We start from the raw sequence: 25,085 nt of genomic DNA, 5'->3' as shown, positions 1-25,085 counted from the left end.
GAGTCTTCACCAAGTGTCTGGCAGTATTGGGGGCATAGCTCTGCTGGTCGGGCATACAGGTGTTCTCCTACCTGGATGATTGGCTCATCAAGATCCCATCTCATGAGGGAGTGGCACAATCCTTGCACTTGACCATTCGGGTATTAGAGTACCTGGGATTTATTGTCAACTACGCCAAGTCTCACCTAGACCCATCACGCCAGTTGAACTTCATTGGCTTTATCTTGGACACCACTCGGGCCCGAGCATATCTTCCATGAGATTGAGCGAATAGGTTGGTCTCCATTGCGGGAGTAGCCCGACAGAGCCAGCAAGATTCAGCTCAGAGCTCACCTTATGCTGTGCCTTTTGGGACACATGGCCACGACGGTCCATGTTACCCCCTTTGCTTGATTGCATATGTGCAGAGCTCAGTGGGCCTAGTGGTCACAGTGGCAGCAAGCCATCCAGGACCTCCATGTCTGCATCTGCATCCCTTCATCTCTCCGGGACTTCTTGTCTTGGTGAGAAAGTTTGGTTTGCATATATGGTATAGCTGTCCAGTAGGCCTCCGATCCCTCGTGGATCATCATTATTGATTCAAGAAGAGGGACATCTTTTTCTTCAGAACCTCTCCTCCCTCAGCTTGACAGTTTAGATGTTGATCGTTAATTCTCTCTCCCTAAAGTGGTTGAGGACATTATATTGTCCGTCAGAAAACCAACAACTAGAAAAGCCCATGGCTTTAAATGAAAAAGATTCTCCACAAATCCTTGGATCTGTTTACATATGAACCCAGAGTTACTGAGCTATTTACATACTCTTTCTACTTCAGGTCTTGCCACCTCATCTGTGAGAGTACATCTCAATACCATAGTAGTTTACCATGCCCAAACTGAGGGTAAGCCAATCCCCACTCATCCCTTAGTATCAAAGTTCATGAAAGGCTTATGGCATACAAAACCACCAGCTGTAACATCACCTGTACCATGGGACCTAAAGATAGTTCTAACACAACTGATGAAGCTACCATTTGAACCATTGGATATGGCTTCGCTTTCTAACATGGAAAATTATATTCCTTGTAGCAGTTGTGTCAGCCAGAAGAGTCAATGAACTTTTATTATCCTCCTTATGTACAATTCTTCCACAATAGGGTAGTGCTCCTCATTTACCTTAAGTTTTACCAAAAGTAATATCAACTTTTATATTAATCTATCATGTTACCTTCCCGAGGCCACATGCTCATGAAGGTGAAAAAAGCCTTTCTTACCTTGGACTGTAAAAGGGCACTGGCTTGCTACAAGAGAAGAACTCAGCCTCATTGTTCGGCCTTTCAGCTCTTTTTCTCTTACACTCCTAACAGACTAGGTATAGCAATGGCCAAATGGACATTGTCCTACTGGCAAGCAGACTGCATCACACACTACTACGTTCTAGCAGGCTTACAGATCACAGATACCATCAAGCCTCACCATATCAGAGCCATGGCTGCTGCAGTAGCTCTTTTACAAGCAGTATCACTTGAAGATAATGCAAAGCTGCAGTATGGTGGTCAATACAAATCTTTGGGTTCCATCACTGTTTGGACAATCTCTCAAAGACTAATAGTAGATTTGGACAAGTGGTTTTGCATAGTCTGTTCACCCAGTGACTTACTCTTCATGGTGGAGTGTGGGTTGCTTACTGAGTTAATGCTCCACTGCAGTCCTCAGCTTGGGACTGTCCAAGCTATTGCTATTTCAGCCTTGTTTATCAATGGAAAAGGCAAGTTTGCTTACTATAAATGGTGTTTTCCATAGATGGCAGGATGAATTACCCATGCTAAATACTCACCCACTTCCCTGAAGAATAGAATACCTAGCAAGGTTAGCTCTAAAATCAACTGACAGCACCCATGTCGGAAGTCTCAAACATGCTCAGTAGATCAAAAGCTCTACTAGCTAAGAGAGAGAGATCTGTTTGGTGTTTATGGATGAAGTCACCTACAAGTCATGGCTAATTCATCCTGCTATATACAGAAAACACTGTTTACAGTAAGCAAACTTGCTTTCTCTCTGTTCACAGAGACCACCATCTCTGAGGAGGAAGAGCTGTGCTGCCAGCCAGACACCAGTGGCCACATCTAAAAGAGCCAGAGAGGCATGGCAGCCACATCCCCTCAGCTGGTAGCCCTGGACCTCTGCTTGTAAAGGCAACACATTTTCACCCTTCACCAATGGGGCCTTTTCCCTGTTTTGCTCCAGGTTATCTGGATGCGGGTCATGAGATTGCCCAGCTATTGCTGGGCAAAGGAGTGAGCAAGTTGCTGGAGACCTTTCCCCTGATTCTGGACTGTGCCACTTGCCTGCAGAGGTGGATCTGTGCTGTGGCACCCACTCCTAGCCCAGAGGCCTAGGCTCTAGCAGCTATAGGGGAGGATGTTCAGAGGAAGGGGGAGAATATCTGTGAGCCAAATTTGGGAGGATGGTGGATGCGGTGGAGCACCTTGCACTGCTGAAAAGGGCTACATGGCCATTCTTGAGCTGATGGGCATGAGGCGACTGCTGCAGCCATCATCTCCCTAGGCCAATCAGGACCTTGCCCCCTTTAATTCCACTTGTGAGAGAGAGCTCTGTGGGCGGGACCCATCAGGGGAGGAATAAGAACTGGGACACATGTGGCTTAGACCAGGCCTAGGATGCCAGGAGAAACGCAGCTCCTTCAGAGTAATGTTGTCTAAACACTGAGCTGTGATGAAGCTGTGCAAGTACTGGAGCATAGTGGTACTGAACTGTGAACTGTCTGAAGGTAAATAAACTGTGAATAAAGATAAAGTGTTTTAAGAAAGGCTGGAGTCAGACTGCATTTATGTCTCCAGGCATGGGGTGGTCACTGCTTGGTCCCACATGAGGTAGTTTAAAAATAGGAAAAAGTCAATAATTGGTTTGATACTGTATATGCCAAAAAGTTAAGTTAGAAAAAGGAAACCTCACAAGAGGGGTAGCAAAATGGATTCCATTTCATAGGAATCATCAAAATTTATGAAAAACTACAATAATGTGCGTTAACTGGAAAGTAACATGCATTACAATAAAGCAGCTTCGTAAATAAACGCGCATATAATGTGTATTACATTTATTTTTCAATGTCCTTGGTATGGATTGTGAACACTGAAAATTTCCAGGTGCCTTTTGTGCAAGAACCTGAGTGCATGGTAATGACAGGGAACTCTATTTCCAGCTTAGAAGCGTAGCCACAGGAAGTTACGTTTGTTGTGTATGGTTAGCACATCCTATATATTTTTGGGATAGTTTGCCTTCCTCTCTGAAGTCATCAGAAACTGCAGTTTATTGCAAAAGTAAATTGGGCTTCATGTGAGGTAAATAATTTTATTTATTTATTAGCTTTTATATACCGACATTCGTGGGTACATTATGCCGGTTTACAATATAACTGAAGGAGGAAAATACAAAAAAACGAGGGTGGGGGAGGGGTGCAGCTAGGAAGAGAGAAGGGGCGAGAGAAGAGAGGAAAAAAGAGGAAGAGGAGAATAGGAACAGCACCTGATGGAAAAACAACCAAAGAACATAATATGTAACATTGCAAATTATACACTCAAAAAGGGACTGTGTATAACCTTATACACTGTGGATAACCTTATACACTATATATAAATTATACACTCCAAAAAGCACTATATACAACAATATACATTATCTAAAAATAATGCTATATTACAGGCAAATCAGCTCATTACCAGGGCAACCAGTAGCATAGCTAATGAAAAGATTTTGTGTGTCTGTGCTAATGAATGAAATTTAGCTACATGAGATTAGCTAACTTTCCCCTAGTGAGTATCACCAGGCTAATGTACTTAGCTATAATTTCTGTGCTTCCAGTTAAAGGGATTGTCAGTGGATGTCAAATCTCCCACCACATACCCTAGAAAAAATGTCCCTGATGGACCATGGGGCAAGTGGCTGACCTCTCCCTCACATTCCCCAGGCTCTGTACTTCTGCTCCCTTGAAAAATAAAAAATACAACATCTTGGAAAATGGCCCCAGCTGATCCCAGGTGCTCCTTTTTCCTGCACTTGTGGCTTTCAAAATATCTCACCATTATATCCCACTATTCATCCACTGAGTGAAATGTTCTTGTGATTTGCAGAACTCTGATGTAAGGTCATATGACATCATCTTTCTCTAAGAAGGTATAAATATAAAGGCCGATACTGTAAAGTGTGCTCAGCTGAGCACACTGTTTAACATGCTGTTGGACGCGCGTCCACAGCTCCTTATTAGTGTGTCCATAATGCATGTTCAAACCTCCCCAAAACTAATAGCACTCATCGCATGCAAATGCATGTTGATGAGGCTATTAGTAATTTGCCCCAGATACCGTAAAAAAATGTGCATCCGATCTGCACATTTTACACTTAGGTTAATTTCTGAGCAGCCTGAAAAACTGTACAGAAAAGCAGAAAATACTGCTTTTCTGTACATCCTCTGACTTAATATCCTAGCGAGGAACCAAAAAGGTAAAAACAAATTTTTTTTAAATGTGCTGGCGGGTCAGGTTAGAAAAATGGATGCTCAGTTTTACAAATGTCCATTTTTCTAACCCGTGATTGTCAGTGGGTTCGGAAAACTGGCACTTGTAAAATTGAGTGTCTGTTTTCTGAACCCGCTGACAGCCACCTCTTCTGGGTCACCGCTGCTAAGGAGGCGCTAGGGACGCGCTATTGTCCCTAGCGTCTCCTTTTTACACGACCCATCATTTAAATACACTATCGCGTGAGCAGGAGAGGTGGCTGGGTGCATGTTAGGAAAGGGGGTGCTCAATACTGAGCGCCCGTTTTCTCGCACACTTCTCATTATTGGCATGTTTGTAAGCAACTGGCTTGTACTATCCCTATAATTTCACTATTCTTAGTTGTGCTGAAAGTTCCAAACCATTAGTATCTGCAGTGTTTACTTAACTAATTACTGATCCTTAGACATAAATGCAATATTCATTCCTGCTGAACCCAATGGATATTATTCCTGTAGCTCTAATGGTTTGTCTTTTTTATTCCTTAGTTCTCTACAGTTGATATAGACCAGACTTTATTCCAGCCTTTCCCATCAGAGATAATATTTCAGAATTATACACCCCATGAGACGTATGAAGTACCTCTGGTTCTGAGGAATGAAGATCGGGTATGTGCCAGTTGGAAAAAAATGTAAAAGATGAATTTGAAGTGGGTAATTTTGTAACATCTGGCAAAAACAATGTTGGCAAATATGCACATAAGTTACACCGATTTTCAAAGTGAATTTGTGTGCTTTGAGAATTATGCAAAATAATACACAACCTACAGTCACAATAAAAAATATTAAAGCCGTTGAGTTAGCATTAAAAGTACGGAATCTAGGAGTAATAATAGACCCTGAGCTAAACATGAAACAACACGTCTCACAAAAAATAAAAGAAGGATACACAAAACTATTGATCCTGAGAAGACTAAAACCTTTGCTAACACTAAGCAATTTTCGCACAGTCCTTCAGGCAATGATTTTCGCAAGCACAGATTACTGTAACTCCTTGCTTTTAGAGTTACCACAATCCACGATTCGGCCACTACAAATAATGCAGAATTCCACCGCTAGAATCGTGACTGGAAAAAAAAGAGGGACCACATAACAGGTATGTTATGAACGCACTGCCCATGGCTTTCCAGCCTTCTTTGTGGCCCGGGACCACCCCCGACGTTGCTCTTCATCTTCGCGGCGCTAAGGCCGCAGCCCCGGGCTGGAGTAGCGGCTGGAGCCGCCCCCGGGGCCTCCTGCAGCAACTGGAGCCACTGCCGACGTCTTTGTCTTGCGCGTCGGTGCAGGCCGCTGTCCGCGGTCCTGCACAGCTTCCTTCTTGCTTCCCTTAGGCGCCAGCGCGCGCCTTTCTGTAAGATTTAAAGGGCCAGGCACAGGAAGTGTGCTGGCCCCACCTTTGATGGGACTTCCTGCTTTAGCCCTATAAAGGGCTGCTTCGTCAGTCTGTTCTTGGACTTGCATCGTGGTGACTTCCCTCTAGAGGGTCCTGCCTGCCAGAGCCTTGTAAGGTCGTCTGTCTTCGTGGAGCTCCTCGTCTCGTCTGCCTTCTACCACGTCTTCATGTCTTGGTGTCCTGCCTGAGGTCCCGGTCCATGTTGTGATGTCTCGCTATGTTCCTCCACGTCCTGATGTGTGTTCCCGCGTCTCGTCTTCTACGCTCCTGAGCCTTCTGGTCCTGTGGGCCGGACTCCCTCGGGCGACGTCTTTCCCGGGTTGGAGTGGCCTGCAGGTGGACTGGTGTCCTGCGCTCTCGAGCCGTCATGTCTTGGATCTTTCCTGTGCTGTTCCGTTCTCCTCGTGGTCCGTGGCCAGCCTGCAAGGGCTGTGTAGGGTGCGCAGTGGGACAGGGTGGGCCGCAACTCAGTCCCGCGGGTGGCCTGAGTAGGGCGCCCTGAGAGACAGTGCCAATGTCCATGTCTTGTGTTTTGCCTAATTGGATGTCAAGTACTTTGTCATGGATGCCGTTGCATCAGCCATGTGTCTTCGTCATGGATGCCGTTGCATCAGCCATGTGTCTTCTTCATGGAGGCCGTCACATCAACCCTCTGTCTTCGTCCAAGGATGCCGTTGCATCAACCCAGTGTCTTCGTCTAGATGCCGTCGCATCAATCATTGCCATGTCTTCGTGTCAAGGCCGTCTGCCCTCAACCTCAGGCCAGGCCTGCTGCTCCATGCTGTTCGCAGCAGGTCCAAAAGGGCTCGGAATGGTCGGAGGACCATTCAACTTCCAACATCCTCGGATGTTGGCCTTGGGAGCTTGCCGGCCTGGCAGAGGGTAAGACTGTCAGCCATGCGGAGCCACCGTCAACCTTTGGCTCGGCCCTGAAGTTCGGGGCCTGGGCTGATGCCCAAGGGCACACTAAACCACCAGAGTATAACAGAATGCAAGGCCTTTCGAGGCCGATCTCAGCAGAATGCAAGGCCTTTCGAGGCCGCTCTCAACAGAATGCAAGGCCATGTGCCCGACGGTGTTTCAGCGATGGATTCACCTTGTTCCCTGAGTCTTGTTTGTGTTCCTGGACTGTTATGGGACCGGAAAATTTTTTTCAGGATTTTTATGTATACGACCTACTGGAGGCACCAGTTTGCCATAGTTACGACCTGCTGGAGGCGCCAGCTGTCTCGATTTCTTTTTTGTAACGACCTGCAGGAGGCGCCTGCATCCAGACCTTTTGTCATCATATTGCCAGGTTGGGGTTTTACGACCTGCAGGAGGCGCCTGCACCCCTACTGGTTTTGCTGGTTTTTCTTTGCCCGCCCTGGGTTCCCTCCCCCAGGTCTTCTTGGTGTTTCGTGGTGCTTCTTGTCTGGGTCTTGTCTGTTGCTTGTTGTGTCTTGTTTTTTGTTTGTTCTTTGTTGGTTTCTTGTTTGTTTATTCTTCGTTTGTTTTGTTTTCTGCTTGTTGTTTTCTGTTTGTGTGTTCTCCATCCTCGTTCCCGCGTTTTCGATCCCTCGTTTCTCTTCCTTCGCTCTTTCGACCTACGCTCTTTCGCTTTCAGTTCTCTCGCTCTTGGCTGTTTCAGCTCCCTTGCTCTCTGCTCCTTCGCTCTCCGTTCCCTTGCTCTCTGCTCCTTCGCTTTCCGTTCCCTTGCTCTCTGCTCCTTCGCTCTCTGTTCCCTTGTTCTCTGCTCCCTTGCTCCCTCTTTTGTGTTTTTGTGTTGTCGGTCGCACGGTCACCATTCGCTCGGTTGCTGCTCGCGCGGTCACGGTTCGCTCCGTCGCTGCTCGCGCGGTCTCCGTTCGCTCGGTCGCTGCTCCCGCAGTCCCGTGTTCGCTTGGTCCTGTGTTCCCTCGATCTTGTGCTCTTGGTCTCTTGTCGTGTCTCCTGTGTTTTTGTGTTTCTGCTGCTTTTGCTTGTTCTGTTCATGCTGTCCCCGGAGTTCCAGCTTCCATTTTTTGGACCCTCGAATACCTCCATCCGGTATGGACTGATACCCTTATTCTCGAACTGTTGATAGGAGGTTTGAGGAGGGGGTACTGTTATGAACGCACTGCCCGCGGGTCTCCCCGCGAGCAGGCTCCACTTACTCACTCCATGCTGCCTTTTCTTCTTGGCGCCATGCCGCGATGTCGGCCCCCCCATTCCCCCGCGCAGCAGGAGCCGCGGACTTTTCTTTCTCATGCGGCCCAGAGGCCGCCCGTGCTTCTCCTCTTCACCGTGGCCTTTCCAGCCTTCTTTGCGGCCCGGGACAGCCCCCGACGTTGCTCTTCATCTTCGCGGCGCTAAGGCCGCAGCCCCGGGGAGTAGTGGCTGGAGCCTCCCCCGGGGTCTCCTGCAGCGGCTGGAGCCGCTGTCGACATCTGAGCCTGCGTCCAGGCTCGGTCCTGCCTCTCTCTGTCTTGCGTGTCGGTGCAGGCCGCTGTCCGCGGTCCTGCACAGCTTCCTTCTTGCTTCCCTTAGGCGCCAGCGCGTGCCTTTCTGTAAGATTTAAAGGGCCAGGCACAGGAAGTGTGCTGGTCCCACCTTTGATGGGACTTCCTGCTTTAGCCCTATAAAGGGCTGCTTCGTCAGTCTGTTCTTGGCCTTGCACCGTGGTGACTTCCCTCTGGAGGCTCCTGCCTGCCAGAGCCTTGTAAGGTCTTCTGTCTTCGTGGAGCTCCTTGTCTCGTCCCGTCTCGTCTGCCTTCTACCACGTCTTCATGTCTTGGTGCCCTGCCTGAGGTCCCGGTCCATGTTGTGATGTCTCGCTATGTTCCTCCACGTCCTGATATGTGTTCCCGCGTCTCATCTTCTACGCTCCGGAGCCTTCTGGTCCTGTGGGCCGGACTCCCTCGGACGACGTCTTTCCCGGGTTGGAGAGGCCTGCAGGTGGACTGGTGTCCTGCGCTCTCGAGCCGTCATGTCCTGGATCTTTCCTGCGCTGTCCCGTTCTCCTCGTGGTCCATGACCAGCCTGCAAGGGCTGTGTACAGCCACAGTGGGACAGGGTGGTCTGCGACTCAGTCCCGCGGGTGGCCTGAGTAGGGCGCCCTGAGAGACAGTGCCAATGTCCATGCCTTGTGTTTTGCCTAATTGGATGTCAAGTTCTTTGTCATGGATGCTGTTGCATCAGCCATGTATCTTCGTCATGAATGCCGTTGCATCAGCCATGTGTCTTCGTCATGGATGCCGTCGCATCAACCCCGTGTCTTCGTCCAAGGATGCCGTCGCATCAACCCCGTGTCTTCATCTAGATGCTGTCGCATCGATCATTGTCATGTCTTCGTGTCAAGGCTGTCTGCCCTCAACCTCAGGCCAGGCCTGCTGCTCCATGCTGTTTGCAGCAGGTCCGAAAGTGCTCGGAATGTCGGAGGACCATTCAACTTCCAACATCCTCAGATGTTGGCCTTGGGAGCTTGCCGGCCTGGCAGAGGGTAAGACCGTCAGCCATGCGGAACCACCGTCAACCTTTGGCTCGGCCCTGAAGGTCGGTGCCTGGGCTGAAGCCCAAAGGCACACTAAACCACCAGAGTATAACAAGGTACACTTGCCGAGCTACACTGGCTTCCAATTGAACAAAGTATACAATATAAGGCCCTATGTATAATCCATAAACTTATCCACGAAGAAAAAGCAGACTGGCTTAACACAGCACTACGCCTACACGTCCCCCAAAGAAACCTGCGATCTGCTAATAAGGCTCTACTAACTGTCCCCTCTGTCAAATCAGCACACCTCACGCAAGTGAGGGAGAGAGCACTATCACTGGTTGGTCCCGTACTATGGAACACCATGCCACTAGAAATAAGACTGCAGAGAAATTTGAAAATATTCAAAACCAATCTGAAAACCTGGCTCTTCAAACAAGCTTTCTATAAAGAGAAGGAGAAAAACAGTTGAGCTATAAGGACGCACCAAGCCAGAGGTTATCTTAACCCACAAACACATTTTAATATTAAATTCAAGCTAACTAATATATAACCTGACAAACAAGCTTAACTCACTCACATAGTCTATTATACTATATTGTTACCGTACTATGATGGCACATGATTAATTTGTAATCTATACCACTCATATCTTATTATCGTGCCTTTTGTAAACCGTTGAGATGGTTATTTAACTTAATGACGGTATAGAAGAGTTTTTAAATAAATAAATAAATAAATAAATAAATAAATAAATAAAATAATACACACAAACTCATCCACACAGAATTACAGTTGCTTTTTGTAGAGCGTAACCTGTGTGTGAATTTATGTGCATAATTTTTACAATTGAAAGTGTGGGTGAAAATCCAAACATCACCTCAGCTCTGCCCTTCAGAGTGCCTCTCCTATGTGCGTATAAACGAATGTGTAAAATCAGGTTACATACCTACTTTTATGATTGCAAACCCTGGGCAATTTTTATAACAAGCCATTCTTTATCTCCAGATCAGTCCAGACAAGTGGGTTTTTCTTCTCTACCAGCAGATGGAGATAGAGAAGAAAAGCTTTACAGTATTGCTGGTATATAATACAGTATGCTACCTGCAGTCGTTTAATATTCTCTGTCTCCAGCAGATGGTAGAGGTGCAAAAACTGCAGTCTGATTCTGGAGATCTAATTGCTCCCAGGGGTGTTAGGTCCTGGATTGGGACCATCCTCTTGGTGGAGTAGGGGCGAGCAGGGCGTCAGTAGCACTTGGTTGGCTGATGCCCTGACCTTGAGAGCCAGTGGTCTGGCTCCCTCAATCCCTGTTCTCACCTCTCTTCTCATTGGCTCCCTACTTCCTGCAGACAAGTCTTCAGAAAGAGAAGTATTTGTTTTCCTGCTTTTTAGATTTGCAAGCACTGCTAAATTTAATTGAATTAAAAAAAATAGCTGAGGAGTTTGATGCCAGAGGGAAGGAAACCTGCTGGGATACATCAAGGACCTGTGAAGGAAAGGAGCCTGAGTTCAGAGGTGAGTTTCTAGGGACGATGGCTTTGGAAACACAGCTTGTTCAGCTGCCATGGTGAGAGAAAGAGAGCAGGGCCTGCTGAGGTTTAGAGCACTACTGTTTCATTTTGGCACGCTTGTGAGTGCGATGGCTACTCCCACTGAGTGCAAGACGTGGTGCATGAGCTGTGGGAAGTGCAGCAGCAAGATGAGTGCCTTGGGAATGTGTGAGGCCTGTGAGGGAAACAGTGAGGGCAGCTCAGGTGCAAATCAGGCTGCAGAAGGGATGAAATCTGTTGTGAAACATTGCTTGATGAGCAACCTGTGGGTTGCAGAGGCCAGAAACTTGTTCCATATATCCCGCTGAATATATGGGACATGTAATCCGGCTAACCTTAGCCAGATAACTGGTCCACTACCCGGCCTAACAAATATTGGCCTCCTTATTTTCTGTCTGTACATATGTCAGAATTATGGCTGTTCCGGTTCTTTTCCAGGGACAGGGTTCTCTTGTTGCTGTCAGGGTTTCTAATAGGTGACCTCCCCCTGCTTGTGTTGGTGGGGGTTAAGTTCTGGTTTGTTATAGCTTGATTCCCTGTACGTACCAGGATCAGTCCAGACGGTGGGTTATGTTCCCCGTCCAGCAGATGGAGTCAGAACAAAAAGCTCGGGGGGAGGTACTATATAACCTCCCCTCCCTTGCCTCAATCCTCAATATCTTCTGACTCCAGCAGATGTGAGCAGGGGACTGGCAAGTCCCCAGCACAGGAGCTTAGGTTTCCTAGGCCTTCTTTATCTGTTTTCTATAGGGATCAAGTAAAAAAAAAAAGAAAGACACAGAGAGCGTTTCCTGAGTTGGAGGGACAGAAGGGCTTGCTGACAGGTCTGTTCCTTGTCTCCCTCCCTCCGTCTTCCTTCCTTCCATTTTGGGGGGCAAGTGTATATATTTTGATTATTTCTTTCAGGTTTACCTCTTGCTTAGCGGTACCCAGCGTCTCTGTGGACTGGGCTGGACCCGGGGTGCATGTTAGTGGTGCTAGCCTCTCCCCCTCCCCCCTCCCCCTCCTTAGCCGCTGCCGACCCGAGGCCCCGCGACGTGTCATTCCCTGGGGCCACCGGCTGCCGGGAGGTCCGATTCCCCGGCAGCTCCTTCGGGTTGGGGGGGGGGGGGTGTGTGTGGTCCGTGTGCCTTCGGCGTTCAGAAGCGAGGACTCCGCCACTTTGGTCTTGCCCCTCCCCCCCAGGCCCCGCCATGCTGCGATCAGCGGCCTGTTCTTCATGCGGCCGGCAGGGAGGTCGGCTGTCGCGGGAGGGGCTCTGCACGAGCTTTCTCCCCGACGGGGAAGACAGCTCTCAGCGTGTCCCTAGCGCCTCTTTTCGGACAGAAACGGCGGCTGTCAGCGGGTTTGACAGCCGATGCTCAATTTTGCCGGTGTCGGTTCTTGAGCCCGCTGACAGCCATGGGCTCGGAAACCGGACGCCGGCAAAATTGAGCGTCCGGTAAAATGTGCGCTTGGCTGCACATTTTACTTACTGAATCGCGCGGGAATACCTAATAGGGCCATCAGTATGCATTTGCATGTTGCGGGCGCTATTAGGTTCGGGGGGGTTGGACGCACGTTTTGGACGCGCTATTACCCCTTACTGAATAAGGGGTAAAGCTGAATAAGGGGTAAAGCTAGCGCGTCCAAAACGCACATCCAAATGCCGGCTAATAGTGCGCTCCGTCGGATTGCAGGTGGCACACTGTATTATGTTAGAGGTATGCAGGCTTTTATTTTTCGTTTTGTTTCATTGGAGGGTTTTGTTTTATTTCAGGATTTAAAAAATAATTGATTTTAGCATTAAACAACCAAAAAAAAAGCTTAAATTAAATTTTAAAAAGTCATCTCCACTAGCCTTCTCTCCATTCTTCGACCTCCCAGATCTGCCCCAATCTCTTACCCCATCTATGACTGGAAAAGGGGGCAGGAGCAATCCCCAGTCGCCTCTGCCTAGCCGGTCAGGGCTATTAGAAGAGGTGGGCGAGGTGGTTGACTGCCTGGGGTGCCAAAACTAGGGGCCACCAAAGCGCCTCATAAGGGGTGGGTCACCAATACTGCAGGTGACCACAGTAGCCGCAGGAGCTCTCTAGCACCTGAGTGGTTGCTAGAATGCAGCTGGAGTCATTAGACAGAACTTGTCCAGCCTAATTTTCCCCTCCAGCAACTGGCCCTGCCTCTGGACTGCCGGGGGTGCCACTAGGCTCAGCAGTGGGCCTGCCGCTGGTGCTATATTCCAAAATGGAGCCAGCTGACTTGAGACTGGCACTGTTTTGGAGTATGGCCATACTTAAAATGGTCCCAGCCATAGGTCAGCCAGTATCATTTTGGAGTATGGCATCGATGGGGTAGGAATGATTGGGGATCACTCCTGCCATCTTTTCTACTCATGAATGGGTTAAAGGCATGTGGGGGATGAGAAGAGGGCCTGGGAGATTTTTTTTGTTCATTTTATGGCAGGGGCAAGGCTTGAATTTTTAAAATGAAACTAAAATGACCAAATTTCCATTCTCCCTACTAGGCCTGAGTCTAGGGTGGCAAATTTCCTGTCACTATTACCACTCTGCACACTGGCCATCCTGCCTGAACTTCCTCTTCCACAACGACCCCTCTCCCTCATGCTCCAGCAACATGATCTTTAGAATGCAGTGCGTGTGAGGATTAAACCTGATCTCACAGTCTCTGCCTTCTATGGGCTCCCATATGATGGTGAGTGGGTGGATGAGGGGTAGCTTCTGTGAGCGCAGGCATAGTTCTCGTGCTCACTGTACTCTCAGGATCTTGATGCTGAAAAGGAGTTTGGGGGGATGGTTAAACAGTGGAAGTGAAGGGCTTGGAGATTTGCTGGGTGGGAGAAGAGAGGGTAGGTACATGACTTCAGCATAGATAGTGCCTAGGGAGGAATCAATTGACATCTGTTAATGCTTGTTGCAATAAATAAATTTTAACTTTTTCTTATTTTATAAAGTATACTATGATAACATTAAGACCTAACAAAGTTATTTATTTATAAAATGTATTCATTTATAAAATTTCTATCCTACTGAATCACAAATCTCAGCCGGTTACAAAAAATATACACACAAAATACAATCAAACAACAGTAAATACAGTAAAACAAAACCAAAGTATTTGGTATATTGTTTTCTGGGTTAAATTTCCTGAAGTTTAGTCAGGATCTCTGCATGTAAAATAAGGAGTCATCTGCAAAATTCAATTAATGCATGTTGGTGGATTTTCAGCCACCTAAAACTATGTGCATACTTTCATCATGCACACGTAAAAAAGATTTTCCAGGGGCTTTCCAGGGCAGTGTGTTAGATTCATATACTTTATGTATCTTACCTTTTCAAAGGTATGTGGGTAGATGGAGTGCTGCCAATGTAACTACTATAACTTTATACTCCTGTTTTGCATTTCCTTTATGTACCTGCTTATATTTAGCTGCATGACAATCCAATTTTCAGATTCAGTTTAAGCCTGTACCTTGTGTTTTAAAAATTTGTTTGTTTTGTGCAGGCACAAAAATATACAAACAGCTTTGCAGTTAGGTGACCTACTGAAAATTTAGTCCCTTTTGTGCTAAGATAAAGGGTAATTAAAAGATAAAGAAATATAAGATAAGATAAAAAAATAAACATTTTCATCTCTTTTCAATAAGTCATTTCGGAACTGTGCTTCTTGTAACTAGCAAGAATATTTCTTGAGTAATCAGAGCTACAGTACTCCTTGCAAGAAAGCACTTTTCTGGATTTACTCTTATCTGATTGACCCTCTATGAAATATCCAAATTACAGACTATACTTGTGTGTTCACAATAGATTCCTCGGCTGGTAAAAGTCACTCAAGAGACTTCACCTTACTTCAAAATAATAAGTCCCAGTGATGCATTCAACAAAGTGGCTTGTGGCATGCAGTCTACATTCCGAATCCTCTTCACTCCTGATGAGAACAAGGTAATAGGGGCAGTAGTTTAAAATAAGACTATAAAAGAGATATTACTTTTCAATTTCTTTGATCCATTTATTGCCTAAAGCTAAATTGTCATGTCGATAAGCAGCTGAATTAGCCATGCTGTCTGGGTGCGTCTTCCGTGCCACTAGGTGGCAGAGCTTTCCAAGTATGGTTAAGTCTTTCAGCTAGGCACTCCCTCTTGTATATCGCTTGCTCTGCCTGAGGTACCTCAGTCTTAATTTTTCCACGCAACAGAGTGCACGGAGCTCTCTACTTCTCTTAAAAAAAAAAAAAAAGATTTGAAAGAATTCATCGAAATCCATGGATGTTAAAACATAAGAAGAAAGAAGATTAAAAAAATTTTTTTTTCTTCAAGATATTGCCCTTATGAGACGGTATTAACATCTCAGGGCATCCCCCTCCCCCACTCCTTACAGCTGACAGTTATCTTCATCGTGTCTCCTCGGGCACCCTCCTGTTTTTCACGAGCTGGCTCCTAGTAGAGACGGGGGGAGGGGCGCAATCGCAGCCGCTGAAGTACTCACTGGTCTGCTGAGAGAAACGGCACCAAAATTAACACCTGATTGCCAGTACTGAGTGGAGGTAGGGAGAGGAGCACCAAATCGATGATCAATCAACCCATGGGGCCGTTACCCTTTTCTTTATTATACCTCCTCGGTAGCCTCTCGTTTCACAGGTCCCGGGGACACCGGTGAACAGCTCCACAACGCCGAAGGAGCGCCTATAATGACGCAAGCGCCAACCGTCGACGCAGGAGCCGGGCGCCCCGACCGCTGGTGCAGGCGCCGGGTGCGCTGACCATCAGCGAAGGTGTAGGCGCCGGGCGCCCTGACCGACGCAGGAGCCGGACGCGCCGACTATCGGCGCAGGTGCCGGGCGCCCCAACTGCCAACGCAGGCGCCGGATGCGACGGGCGCCCCGACCGCCGATGCAGGCGCCGGATGCGCCTACCATCGGTGCAGGCTAGGGGGATGGCCGGATGCATCGAAGAGTGAGCCGGAAGGCGCAACCCATTGGCGCCTGCGCCGGAAGGCCAGCTAACCAGATGATGAACTGTGACCCACGCCATGGTAAATACATGGCTTGCTGTCTGCTATACCATGGGGATGTGGTGCCCAAACACTTCCATGCAGCCATTGCTGCCATCACAACAAAGCGTAGTATTCAGTTTGTAGGCTGGTGCCCAACTGCCTTTAAGGTTACAGTGGACATCGAAGCGTCTGCCGGTGCATAAACACGCCAGCAACGCACAACAAATTGTCCTATGTGTCCACTGGCGCAGTGGTGAACCACTGGCACACGAGAGGAATTGGGTCACTACCGGCGAACATAGCTGCCGTCGTATCCGCCGGTCTATGGACCCACGTGATAATGGAGCCGATAAGGAAGCCGCCCACACGGGGCAGGCACCCTGTTATGCATGCGCTCGAAGGCCGGCCTAGTATGCACGGAGCCTGCTGGTGCACTGAACCACCAGGTGCGTCTGCTGGGTCACCAATCTGCACTCATCCTCACCGGCACATGCCCATCGACTATCCGGGGGCATCTACGGACACGTCAAGGTGCAGGTGCGTCCTCCTGACGCACCTTTGCATCCGCTATACCACCTCCAAGCACAGACATCTAATCCAGTGGCCGAATCCGGTGCTTACCAGCTGGAAAGAGCCTCCCCTACAGGTCTCATGAGACCCAAGGCACCAAACTAAAAAAAAAGACATCACCTAGAAGCCATTTGCTGGGACATATGCACCCCACGGCCCATCTCAGATGGTCAACCAAGCTGGAGAACCATCTGGCTAACCTGCTTCTCGAAGATGTTGCACATTTTCGACATTATCCTCAACGCTTCATTCTAAATACGTTCATGAAGGGGCATGGAATAACCACTATCCACTCCTAAATTCTGAAATCCAGCTCCCACATCAAATCATGAGGGTAGTCAGTGTTACAGAAGGCTCGTTCATCAAGATTTCCTTCTCACGCGCCACCAACCAGAGCCCAACATGGCTCTCAGGACCCCAAATAGCCCCTCAATGCCACAACCTAGAGGAGGGCTCTCGACACCTCCGCCGTTCTATCTCAGAGGGAATAATGTCCCTTCCAGAACTTCTGCTATGGCAACCAGACGTCTACACGACTCTGTTCCCCTACAGTCATGCATGATAGCCAAGATAACTTGGCAAACCAGCCACGACGAGAAGATAACTACACCTTTGCGGTGTAATAAATCTGCTGTTAGTTAGACTGCGGAGATTAGCAATCTGTTATTAATGGCTCCTAAAGAAGGAGGAGTCAGCAATCTTGTAGTGTCTCAGATATCGTCTTGCTAAGGAGTAGCAATCTGAAATGAATCTGATATAGTTGTGGGTAGGTGGCAGATGACCATGCCCCCAGGAGGATATCCTGAGAGGGACCATCGGCTAGGCTTGAGTATGGAGACAGACACACATTAGTTCTTTTATTAAACAGGTTTTTGAAACCACCAGAGGTGGCAGTAGTGAGCTGATATGCCTGGCATGGCTGTAGTCCCTCAGGTACTGGAACAGTGATCCAGGGTGGCTGAGCTGTTGAGAAACTGTAGAAAGTGAGTAGGCAGAGTTCATGAACCGAACTAGATGACAAAACTCACATAAGGTCTCAAGGAAGCTCAGAAGCTGGAAAGGTTTAGGCCCTTGGAGCGAGTACCTGGTTCCAGGGAAAGCTCTGAGAGAGCGATGGTAACTCACAAATGTTTGTAGCAGCGAAAGCTTCCAGGCAGAAGAGAATCTTCTAAGTGTCCAGGAACATGGGCCCTCGAGGAGCGAGTACCGGTTCCTATCTGTAATCTGAAAGTAAAGAAAAAGAGTGAGGCCCCCGAGGAGCGGGTACCTCTGGTAAGTCCGGGGAGGCAGAGTAGCTAACAGCAGATTTATTACAGATTGCTAACTCCCAGCTCTAACACAGAGCTTTCCTAACAGATTGCTAGCTCCTCCCTCCTTCAGGAGCCCACAACACAGATTCTAACAGATTGCTAACTTCGCCTTCTAACTAACAGCAGATTTATTACAGATTGCTAACTCCAGTGGATTCGGCTTAAACTATGGGATGTTGCTAACTTCATGGATCCGGCACATCTCTGTGCCTTGCAGGCTATACTGGGCCTGGCCCAACGCATCTCAGAGCAGCAAGAAACTTTGGAGAAACTTACTGCAGCATTTCATCAGCTACACACACAGAAAATACAAGGCACAGCTTCTAACCAAGGAGGTCAGTTACAGGAGGTAACTTTAGAGACTGCTGTACCACTGGAAGCTCCTATCCATTTTTCCGGAGAAATCCAGAAGACCCGGGGCTTTCTGAACCAGTGCTGCATGCACTTCACCTTACAGCCAACTTTATTTCCCACGGCTCTTTCGAAGACCACCTATGTCCTGTCATACTTGGATGGGAGAGCCCTGTCATGGGCATCTACCTTGTGGGAATGCAAGGACCCTATTTTGTAGGACATAGAAGGATTTATGGACTTGTTTAAATCCGTCTTTGATGACCCTGCTCGTATTTCTGTTGCCAGTTTTGCTTTGGAGGACTTGAAGCAAGGCAACAGATCACTGGCTGAATTCGCCATAGAATTCAAGACTCTTGCAGCGGAACTTCGCTGGGACCCCAAATGTCTCAAGACACTCTTCTGCAGAGGCCTGGATACCCACTTAAAGGATGAGATGGCTGCTCGCCAGACACCTGACTCACTGGACAAATTAATAGCCTTGGCCACTCGGATTGATCATCGGCTCCGAGACAAGGTGAAGGAACTCCGGCCTAAGGTGTTACCTGGGTTGAAACAGGCTAGTACTACCACTGCAACTCAGATGGTTCCAGAAACTTCTGCTGCTGATAAAGATGAACCGATGCAACTTGGTCATGGATACTTGACCTACAAGGAGAGAAGATTTCGGAAGAAACGCAGCCTGTGCATGTACTGTGGTCAGCCCGGCCATGATGTCTCTAATTGCCCCATTCGTCCAGGAAACGGACGGGCCTAAATCCCGCGGGAGGACTGTTTTTGGGCCATACTGCGTTTTCTCCTCCGCCCTCTCTTCCAGTCTCTGGGATCTGCAAACTGGCTATGGTTCAGACTCCTGCCCTGATGGACTCAGGGGCAGGAGGCAACCTTATTCTCAGATGTCTAGTGGAAGACCTGAGGAGTCCCTTTGTCAAATTAGAAGATCCATTATTGCATCACAACTTGAAGTGGGCTTTGGACATTCCTTTACATCGCCACTTCTCCTGAAGATCTCAGTGACGTCCACGGCAGTTCAACTTATGGCTGCTGATATTCCTAGCGCCTTCTACGTTCACCTTGGCTCAATGGCGTTCAACATCTATCCGGATTCACGGATTATAAATTTAGAGATATCTGTCTCATTCTATAAAGAAGTTAGGAATAAATCAAAAGGTATCAAATATACACATTTGATCACTATTGATCAGTCAGCCCCTGAGAGTTCTGCCATTGAACAAAAGGAACCCAAGTTTTTTCAAAGGAGGTCTGACCTAGCCGTGCCAGGTCAGACCAAAGTCCATAGAGCCAAGCATCTTGCATCTGACAGTGGCAGATTTTAAAAAGAACTATGTCTCGTTATTCACACCTAGAAATAGAGAGGATGTGTCCTAGTCTACCTGGTTAATAATGTGTTAATGACTTTTCCTCTATTAAATTGCTAAAAATACCTCTTTCAAATCATGCTATTTTAGTTGCCTTGACCACGTCCTCTGGTAAGAGATTCAACCGCTTGATTGTGCACTGAGGGGTAGATTTTAAAAAATAGCGCGATCGCGTACTTTTGTTCGCGCACCAGGCGCAAACAAAAGTACGCTGGATTTTATAAGATACGCGCGTAGCCGTGCGTATCTTATAAAATCCGGGATCGGCGTGCTGCTCAGGAGAATTGGTTCTGTTATGGACAGATGTAGTCAATAACTGTACTATGGTTGTCCCAGCCATGTTGGCGCGATAAGAATGAGATTCGACTGCTCTCCAATGCATCTCTAGATTGTAGGAGAGTAGAGAGGTATCGGAGGGAACTCATAGAATAGGTCGTGAGGAATGCGTCTGGAGCTATTCTGAGTGGGCTTGGGTATACCGAGCAGAAATTCTCTAGCTTCCTGTTGGTTTCGGTTGTAAAGAGGATGATGGAGTAAGACCTCATATGGAGAAATATGTGGTGTGCAACCTTCTGAGCTAGTTCCTATTCGTGGGAATGAAAAATACTGCTCCGTTGGGCTGCCCTGGAATGGTGTGTTCCGGGAAGATATGTTGCTTGAAGAAGGATGAATCAGTGATGAGTCCATCCTAATATCTCAACTGCTACTCTGCAGAGGTTCCAAGATCCTGACCTTCCTGTAATTATGTAGAACATTGCAACCTGATTGTCGTAGGAATCATTACTACCTACTGTATTAAGGTGCTTTTGAAGGGTGGAAGGGCATTTTTTTCCACTGTGAGTTCCAGGAGGTTTATGGGTTGCGTGCATTCCTATGTGGTCCATAGACCCTGAGTCTGTAAGGGGGCTAAGTTATCCCCCCATCCTCTGGGTAATGTGTCGATGGTAAATGTTATATGATGCCCAAGGTGTCGTAGAGGTGAACCCATGAGTAGTGTTAATGGGAGAAGCCACCACTGTAGGTCTTTCTGCAAGTTGTTGTTATGGTTATAGGGTTATAGGGTTGGATCAGATGGAAAATCTGATCCTATTGGCTCTATAGACCTCATTGGAGAGGATGCATATGTAGGCGTGTATGAGGAGCTGCGCAAATGGTTGCTGCTCTGTGGCCTAATACGATCAGGATTGGCGCGCCGGAACTGTTGTACTGTGCAATAGAAGTGACGCCAGCGTGGAGAGAGCTAATGCTCTCGGATGCGGCAGGAAAGCCTTGTTCTGAATGGTGTCGAATTTTTCTCGTATGAATTGAAGCGTTGATATTGGTTCTAAATGTGATGTTTTGTAAATTATCGGGAGGCCTAGATTGTCTAGACAGGGAAATAGTTCGTAGTAGATTGTCCCATAGGAGAAACTGATTTGGTGCTATGAAGAGCACATCGTCTAGATAGGGAAATTTTGCCCCCGTGACGACGAAGTTGCGCCAGCGCTACTGCCAGACATTTTGTGAAGACTCTGGGGCGGATCAAAAGTCCAAAGGAAGGACCTTATTGGTAGTACCTGGTTATCCGTCTTGAAAAAAAGAGGTAGGATTGGGAATCTGGATGCATTGGTATGTGCATCTTTCAATTTCAGGGAACACATCTCCTCCTTGGGTCGTAGAATTGGAAGAATGGACTTTCGGGAAGTCCTTGCACTTCTCTATGTAGAGATGTTTGTTGAGTGAACGGATGTCTAGGATGAGGCGTAGGCCTCTTGACCTCCTGGGAATTAGGAAATATTGAGAACAGAATCTCTGATAGATTATGGCAGTTAGGTAAGCCAGGCAATACTGAAGAGACAGGCGATGCATAACTTGCTGGAAAGAAGGCACCTCAATATGCTTCCAAAAGAATGACAACTCTCAGTAGGCAGTAATAGATATCTGTTATCAAAATCACTGTTTATGTTAGTTGCCTCCAGAATTGGCAAGGAACGTAAAGCATAGCAAGGATCGAGAATATTCCCCACTCCCAGAAGGTTGGATAACCAATCAGTAAGTTCATGGCAAAAGAGTAAAATCCCTTTATACTGCCACCAGATGTGTATGAAGGTGCCCTTATCCCAACAATTTCGCCAGCATAAAACACTAATGGAGGGATAATGTTGTGTAATTTGGCAGGGGTAAGGTACCATCGGAACAATAGCTTAAAACAGTTTTCCTGAAGAACGGAAGAGATGGAACACTTGCTAGCACAAAGATAGACTGAATCCCACTCCTCAGTGCTCAGTGCAGTGCCCAGATCCAATTCCCATGCTATAATATGCAGAAGGGTATCAGTTATATGTTCATTATGAAGACAGTATATTTTAGCACTCAAACCCTTCATTTTATCAACTTTATCACAGTAAGTTTCAAACAATGACTTGCTCTGCTGGGAGGAGGAGGCTCTTTGTTGTGTTACTAGAAAGTGCCAAATTTTGGCATATTCAAGAAAGTCCAGTCCCTCTAACTTATGTGTGTCAGAGATTGCAGTAGGTATCAGGAGGACCCCTTGAGTAAATAGGTGGTCTATCCTGTGAATACCATGAGCCTTCCATATCCCAGAAGCTTTAAGCGAGATGTATATAGGGAAAGATATATTGTGAAATAAGCATGTGAGGTAGAAGTAGGAATGAGAACCGACTAATTTGGTTTTCCATGGGCACCATACCCGCATAATTGTGTGTAAAGTATATGGATAGTAATTCAGCGCATGCCAAGTAGAGTGAGGCTGCCAAGGGAGAGCGCAAAGCAGCATCACCCCAATCACTGCTTATTCCAGCAGGACCCATTGTTTGAGAGGACGTTTGCTATGCTTATCCAATAATGCTTTGAGATGGGATGCAGCGAAATACCATAATAAGTTAGGTACCCCTAATCCTCCCTGTACCCTTGACTGAAACAAGACCACTCGAGAGACCCGTGGGGGTCTCTGTCTCCATATAAAATAAAAAAAGTCTTCTGCCAGTTACACAACATAGCAGCAGTGAGAAAAATAGGAAGGGTGAGGAATAGGTATAGCAAATGTGGGAGAATATTCATTTTAATGCTAGCTATTCGGCCCAGCCAGAAAAAATTCTTTCTATTCCACTTCTCTAAGTCTTTATCAATAGATTTTACCAATGGGACATAATTCAGGGTGAAGAAATCTGTTACAGAAGAACCTATGTAAATCCCTAAATATTTTAAAAAGCATTTTACCCATTTGAAAGGAAACTGCTGTTGCAGTTTACCAATGGCGTATTGAGGCAAATTAACATTTAAGATCTCAGATTTATCAAGGTTAACCTTGAAGCCAGAAACTGCGCTGAACTGCCCCAATTCCACCATGACGGGTGGTAAAGAGGTATCTGGATTAGTTAGGGTAAACAAAATGTAATCAGCAAATAGCAAGAGCTTCGAACAATAATCATCCATGCTGACTCCCACAATCTGACTAGACAAGCGCACTCTAGTAGTCAAGAGTTCCAAGGAAAGGGCGAACAATAATGGAGACAGAGGGAAACTTTGTCTCATTCTACGCCCAATATCAAAACATGCCCCATACCCTCCATTGACTAATTCTGGTTTTTGGTGATTCGTACAGCTTCCCAAACCATTGGAGAAAGCAAGGACCAAACTGCATCTTTTCTAAGGTCTTAAATAGAAAAGACCAATGCACCAGGTCAAATGCTTTCTCAGCATCAATGGATAACATAGTGGGAACATGTTCCTTTCGCACTCACCAGAGAATATCCACAATTTTACGGACATTGTCTGCTGCCAATCAATTGGGAATAAAACCAACTTGGTCATTATGGATTAACTGGGGCATGCAGTTATTTAAACACATAGCTGATACTCTGGCCAATATCTTTAAATCTAGATTAATTAAAGAGATTGGCCTATAGGACCCACAGAGGGTAGGGTCTCTATCAGGTTTCGCCAGAACGGAAATTCCAGCTACATTAAACATATCAGTCAATGGGGAAATCAAGAGATGAAAAATAGTTTATAATACCCACTAGAGTATTATAATCGGGCTGTCCAAATACTGGTGTTGGTCAATAGTAAGGCATGGTAAAGTATCAAGTGAAGATAAAAATCAATATCCCTGTCTAATATGCCCCCCATCTGTGCTATAAAGAGAAGCATAAAATTGAGAAAAACAGTCCCTGATATCAGCAGACTTAGTAACTATTTCCCCACGTGTTGCTTTAATTTTAGCTATGGAGCCCTGAGTGTGGAGTGATTTCAAATGCCGGGCTAAATAGCGACTAGCCTTGTCCCACCCTCAAAATACTCCTGCTTAGCTCTCTCTAGCTGATGAAGTAAAAGCCCATCATCCAATAACTGTAATTCCAATCTAGTTAAAGACAGTCTCTGAAGAGCTGATTGTGATTGAGTTGCATATGAATATGGGACAACCTGGTGATTTTGGCAAACAACTGAGATCACTTAAGTTCTCTTTCCTTCTTCTTAAAGGTAGCATGCGAAATTAAAAGATCCCATACAACTGCTTTTGAGCAGTCCCAAACCACTCCCTGGGAGGGTGATATGGAAGAATTCAAATGGAAATACTCTCTTAATTGGTCACCTATATATTGAATTAAGATTTCGTCTTTCAAGAGACTTTCATTTAGTCTCCAAAATCTCTGGCCACTATCCAGATCTTGAAAGAGGATGTCCAAGCAAACAGGCGCGTGATCAGACCACGTGATATTCCCAATGCTTGCCCCCACAACACTGTTCTACAACATTTTATCCATTTGAAATTAATCAATTCGGGAATAAGACCCATGAGACGGGGAAAAGAGAGATTGCATGTGAAATTAAAGCCCCACCAACAACTAACAATCCCTCTGCATGAGAAAGTAAAATATCATCCAATATTTTAAAAAATGAATTTGATCAGTATTTGGTGCATATAAGGTGACCAAAGTGACAACTTTTTTACCCACCCTAAGTTTCACCAATATATATCGACAATGGGGGTTAGATATTTGGCAGAGGACCTCATGTGCAAAAAAACTAGAAATGAACATACTTACACCAGCATATTTGGCACCTTTAGAGCTAGCTGCTAAGAACATATTGTTGCGATTCCGGGCCGCCCCCGGAATCGCCACTCACCGGCTCGCGGGTTGGCGCGGGTTCCGCGCTCCCCAGGGCCCCGGGGACGCCGGCGACCGCAGGCCCGGCGTTTCCCCAGCTCGCCCGGGCCTACAGCCGCTTCTACTGCCGCTTCCCTGCCTCGCCGGAGCAGCCGGTGCCTCGCGGCGCTAAGCCCCGCCCCCTAGACGCACGCGCGCGTCTCTCTCGATTATTTAAAGGGGCCAGCGCGGGAAAGCCTTGGGGACGCCCCTGATGATGTCAGACGCCTCCAGGGTACTTAAGCCCTGCAGCCGGACCTGAACGTCGCCTTGCAACGAGGTTCCCAGGTTTACCCTGTCTTCAGTTGCTGCGTTCCTGTTCCCTTTTGGTTCCTGTGTTTCCTGATCTCGGACTGGCTTCCTGTGTTTCTCGGCTTCTGACTCTG

General features: G+C 47.0%; 1 protein-coding gene across 1 annotated transcript in view; it reads left to right on the top strand.

The window, feature by feature from the left end:
- The window catches only part of HYDIN (HYDIN axonemal central pair apparatus protein), a 1,819,717-nt gene that overhangs the window by 108,988 nt on the left and 1,685,644 nt on the right, over window positions 1–25,085 (top strand). Inside the window, exons 4-5 of the mRNA XM_029609235.1 lie at window positions 5,041–5,160; window positions 14,755–14,889. Coding sequence (XP_029465095.1) covers window positions 5,041–5,160; window positions 14,755–14,889 — 255 coding nt within the window. The remainder of the gene's footprint in view (window positions 1–5,040; window positions 5,161–14,754; window positions 14,890–25,085) is intronic.

This window comes from Rhinatrema bivittatum, chromosome 7 (genome assembly GCF_901001135.1).
Source record: "Rhinatrema bivittatum chromosome 7, aRhiBiv1.1, whole genome shotgun sequence".
Classification (NCBI taxonomy): Eukaryota; Metazoa; Chordata; class Amphibia; order Gymnophiona; family Rhinatrematidae; genus Rhinatrema; species Rhinatrema bivittatum.
This window is presented reverse-complemented; position numbering and strand designations above follow the sequence as displayed.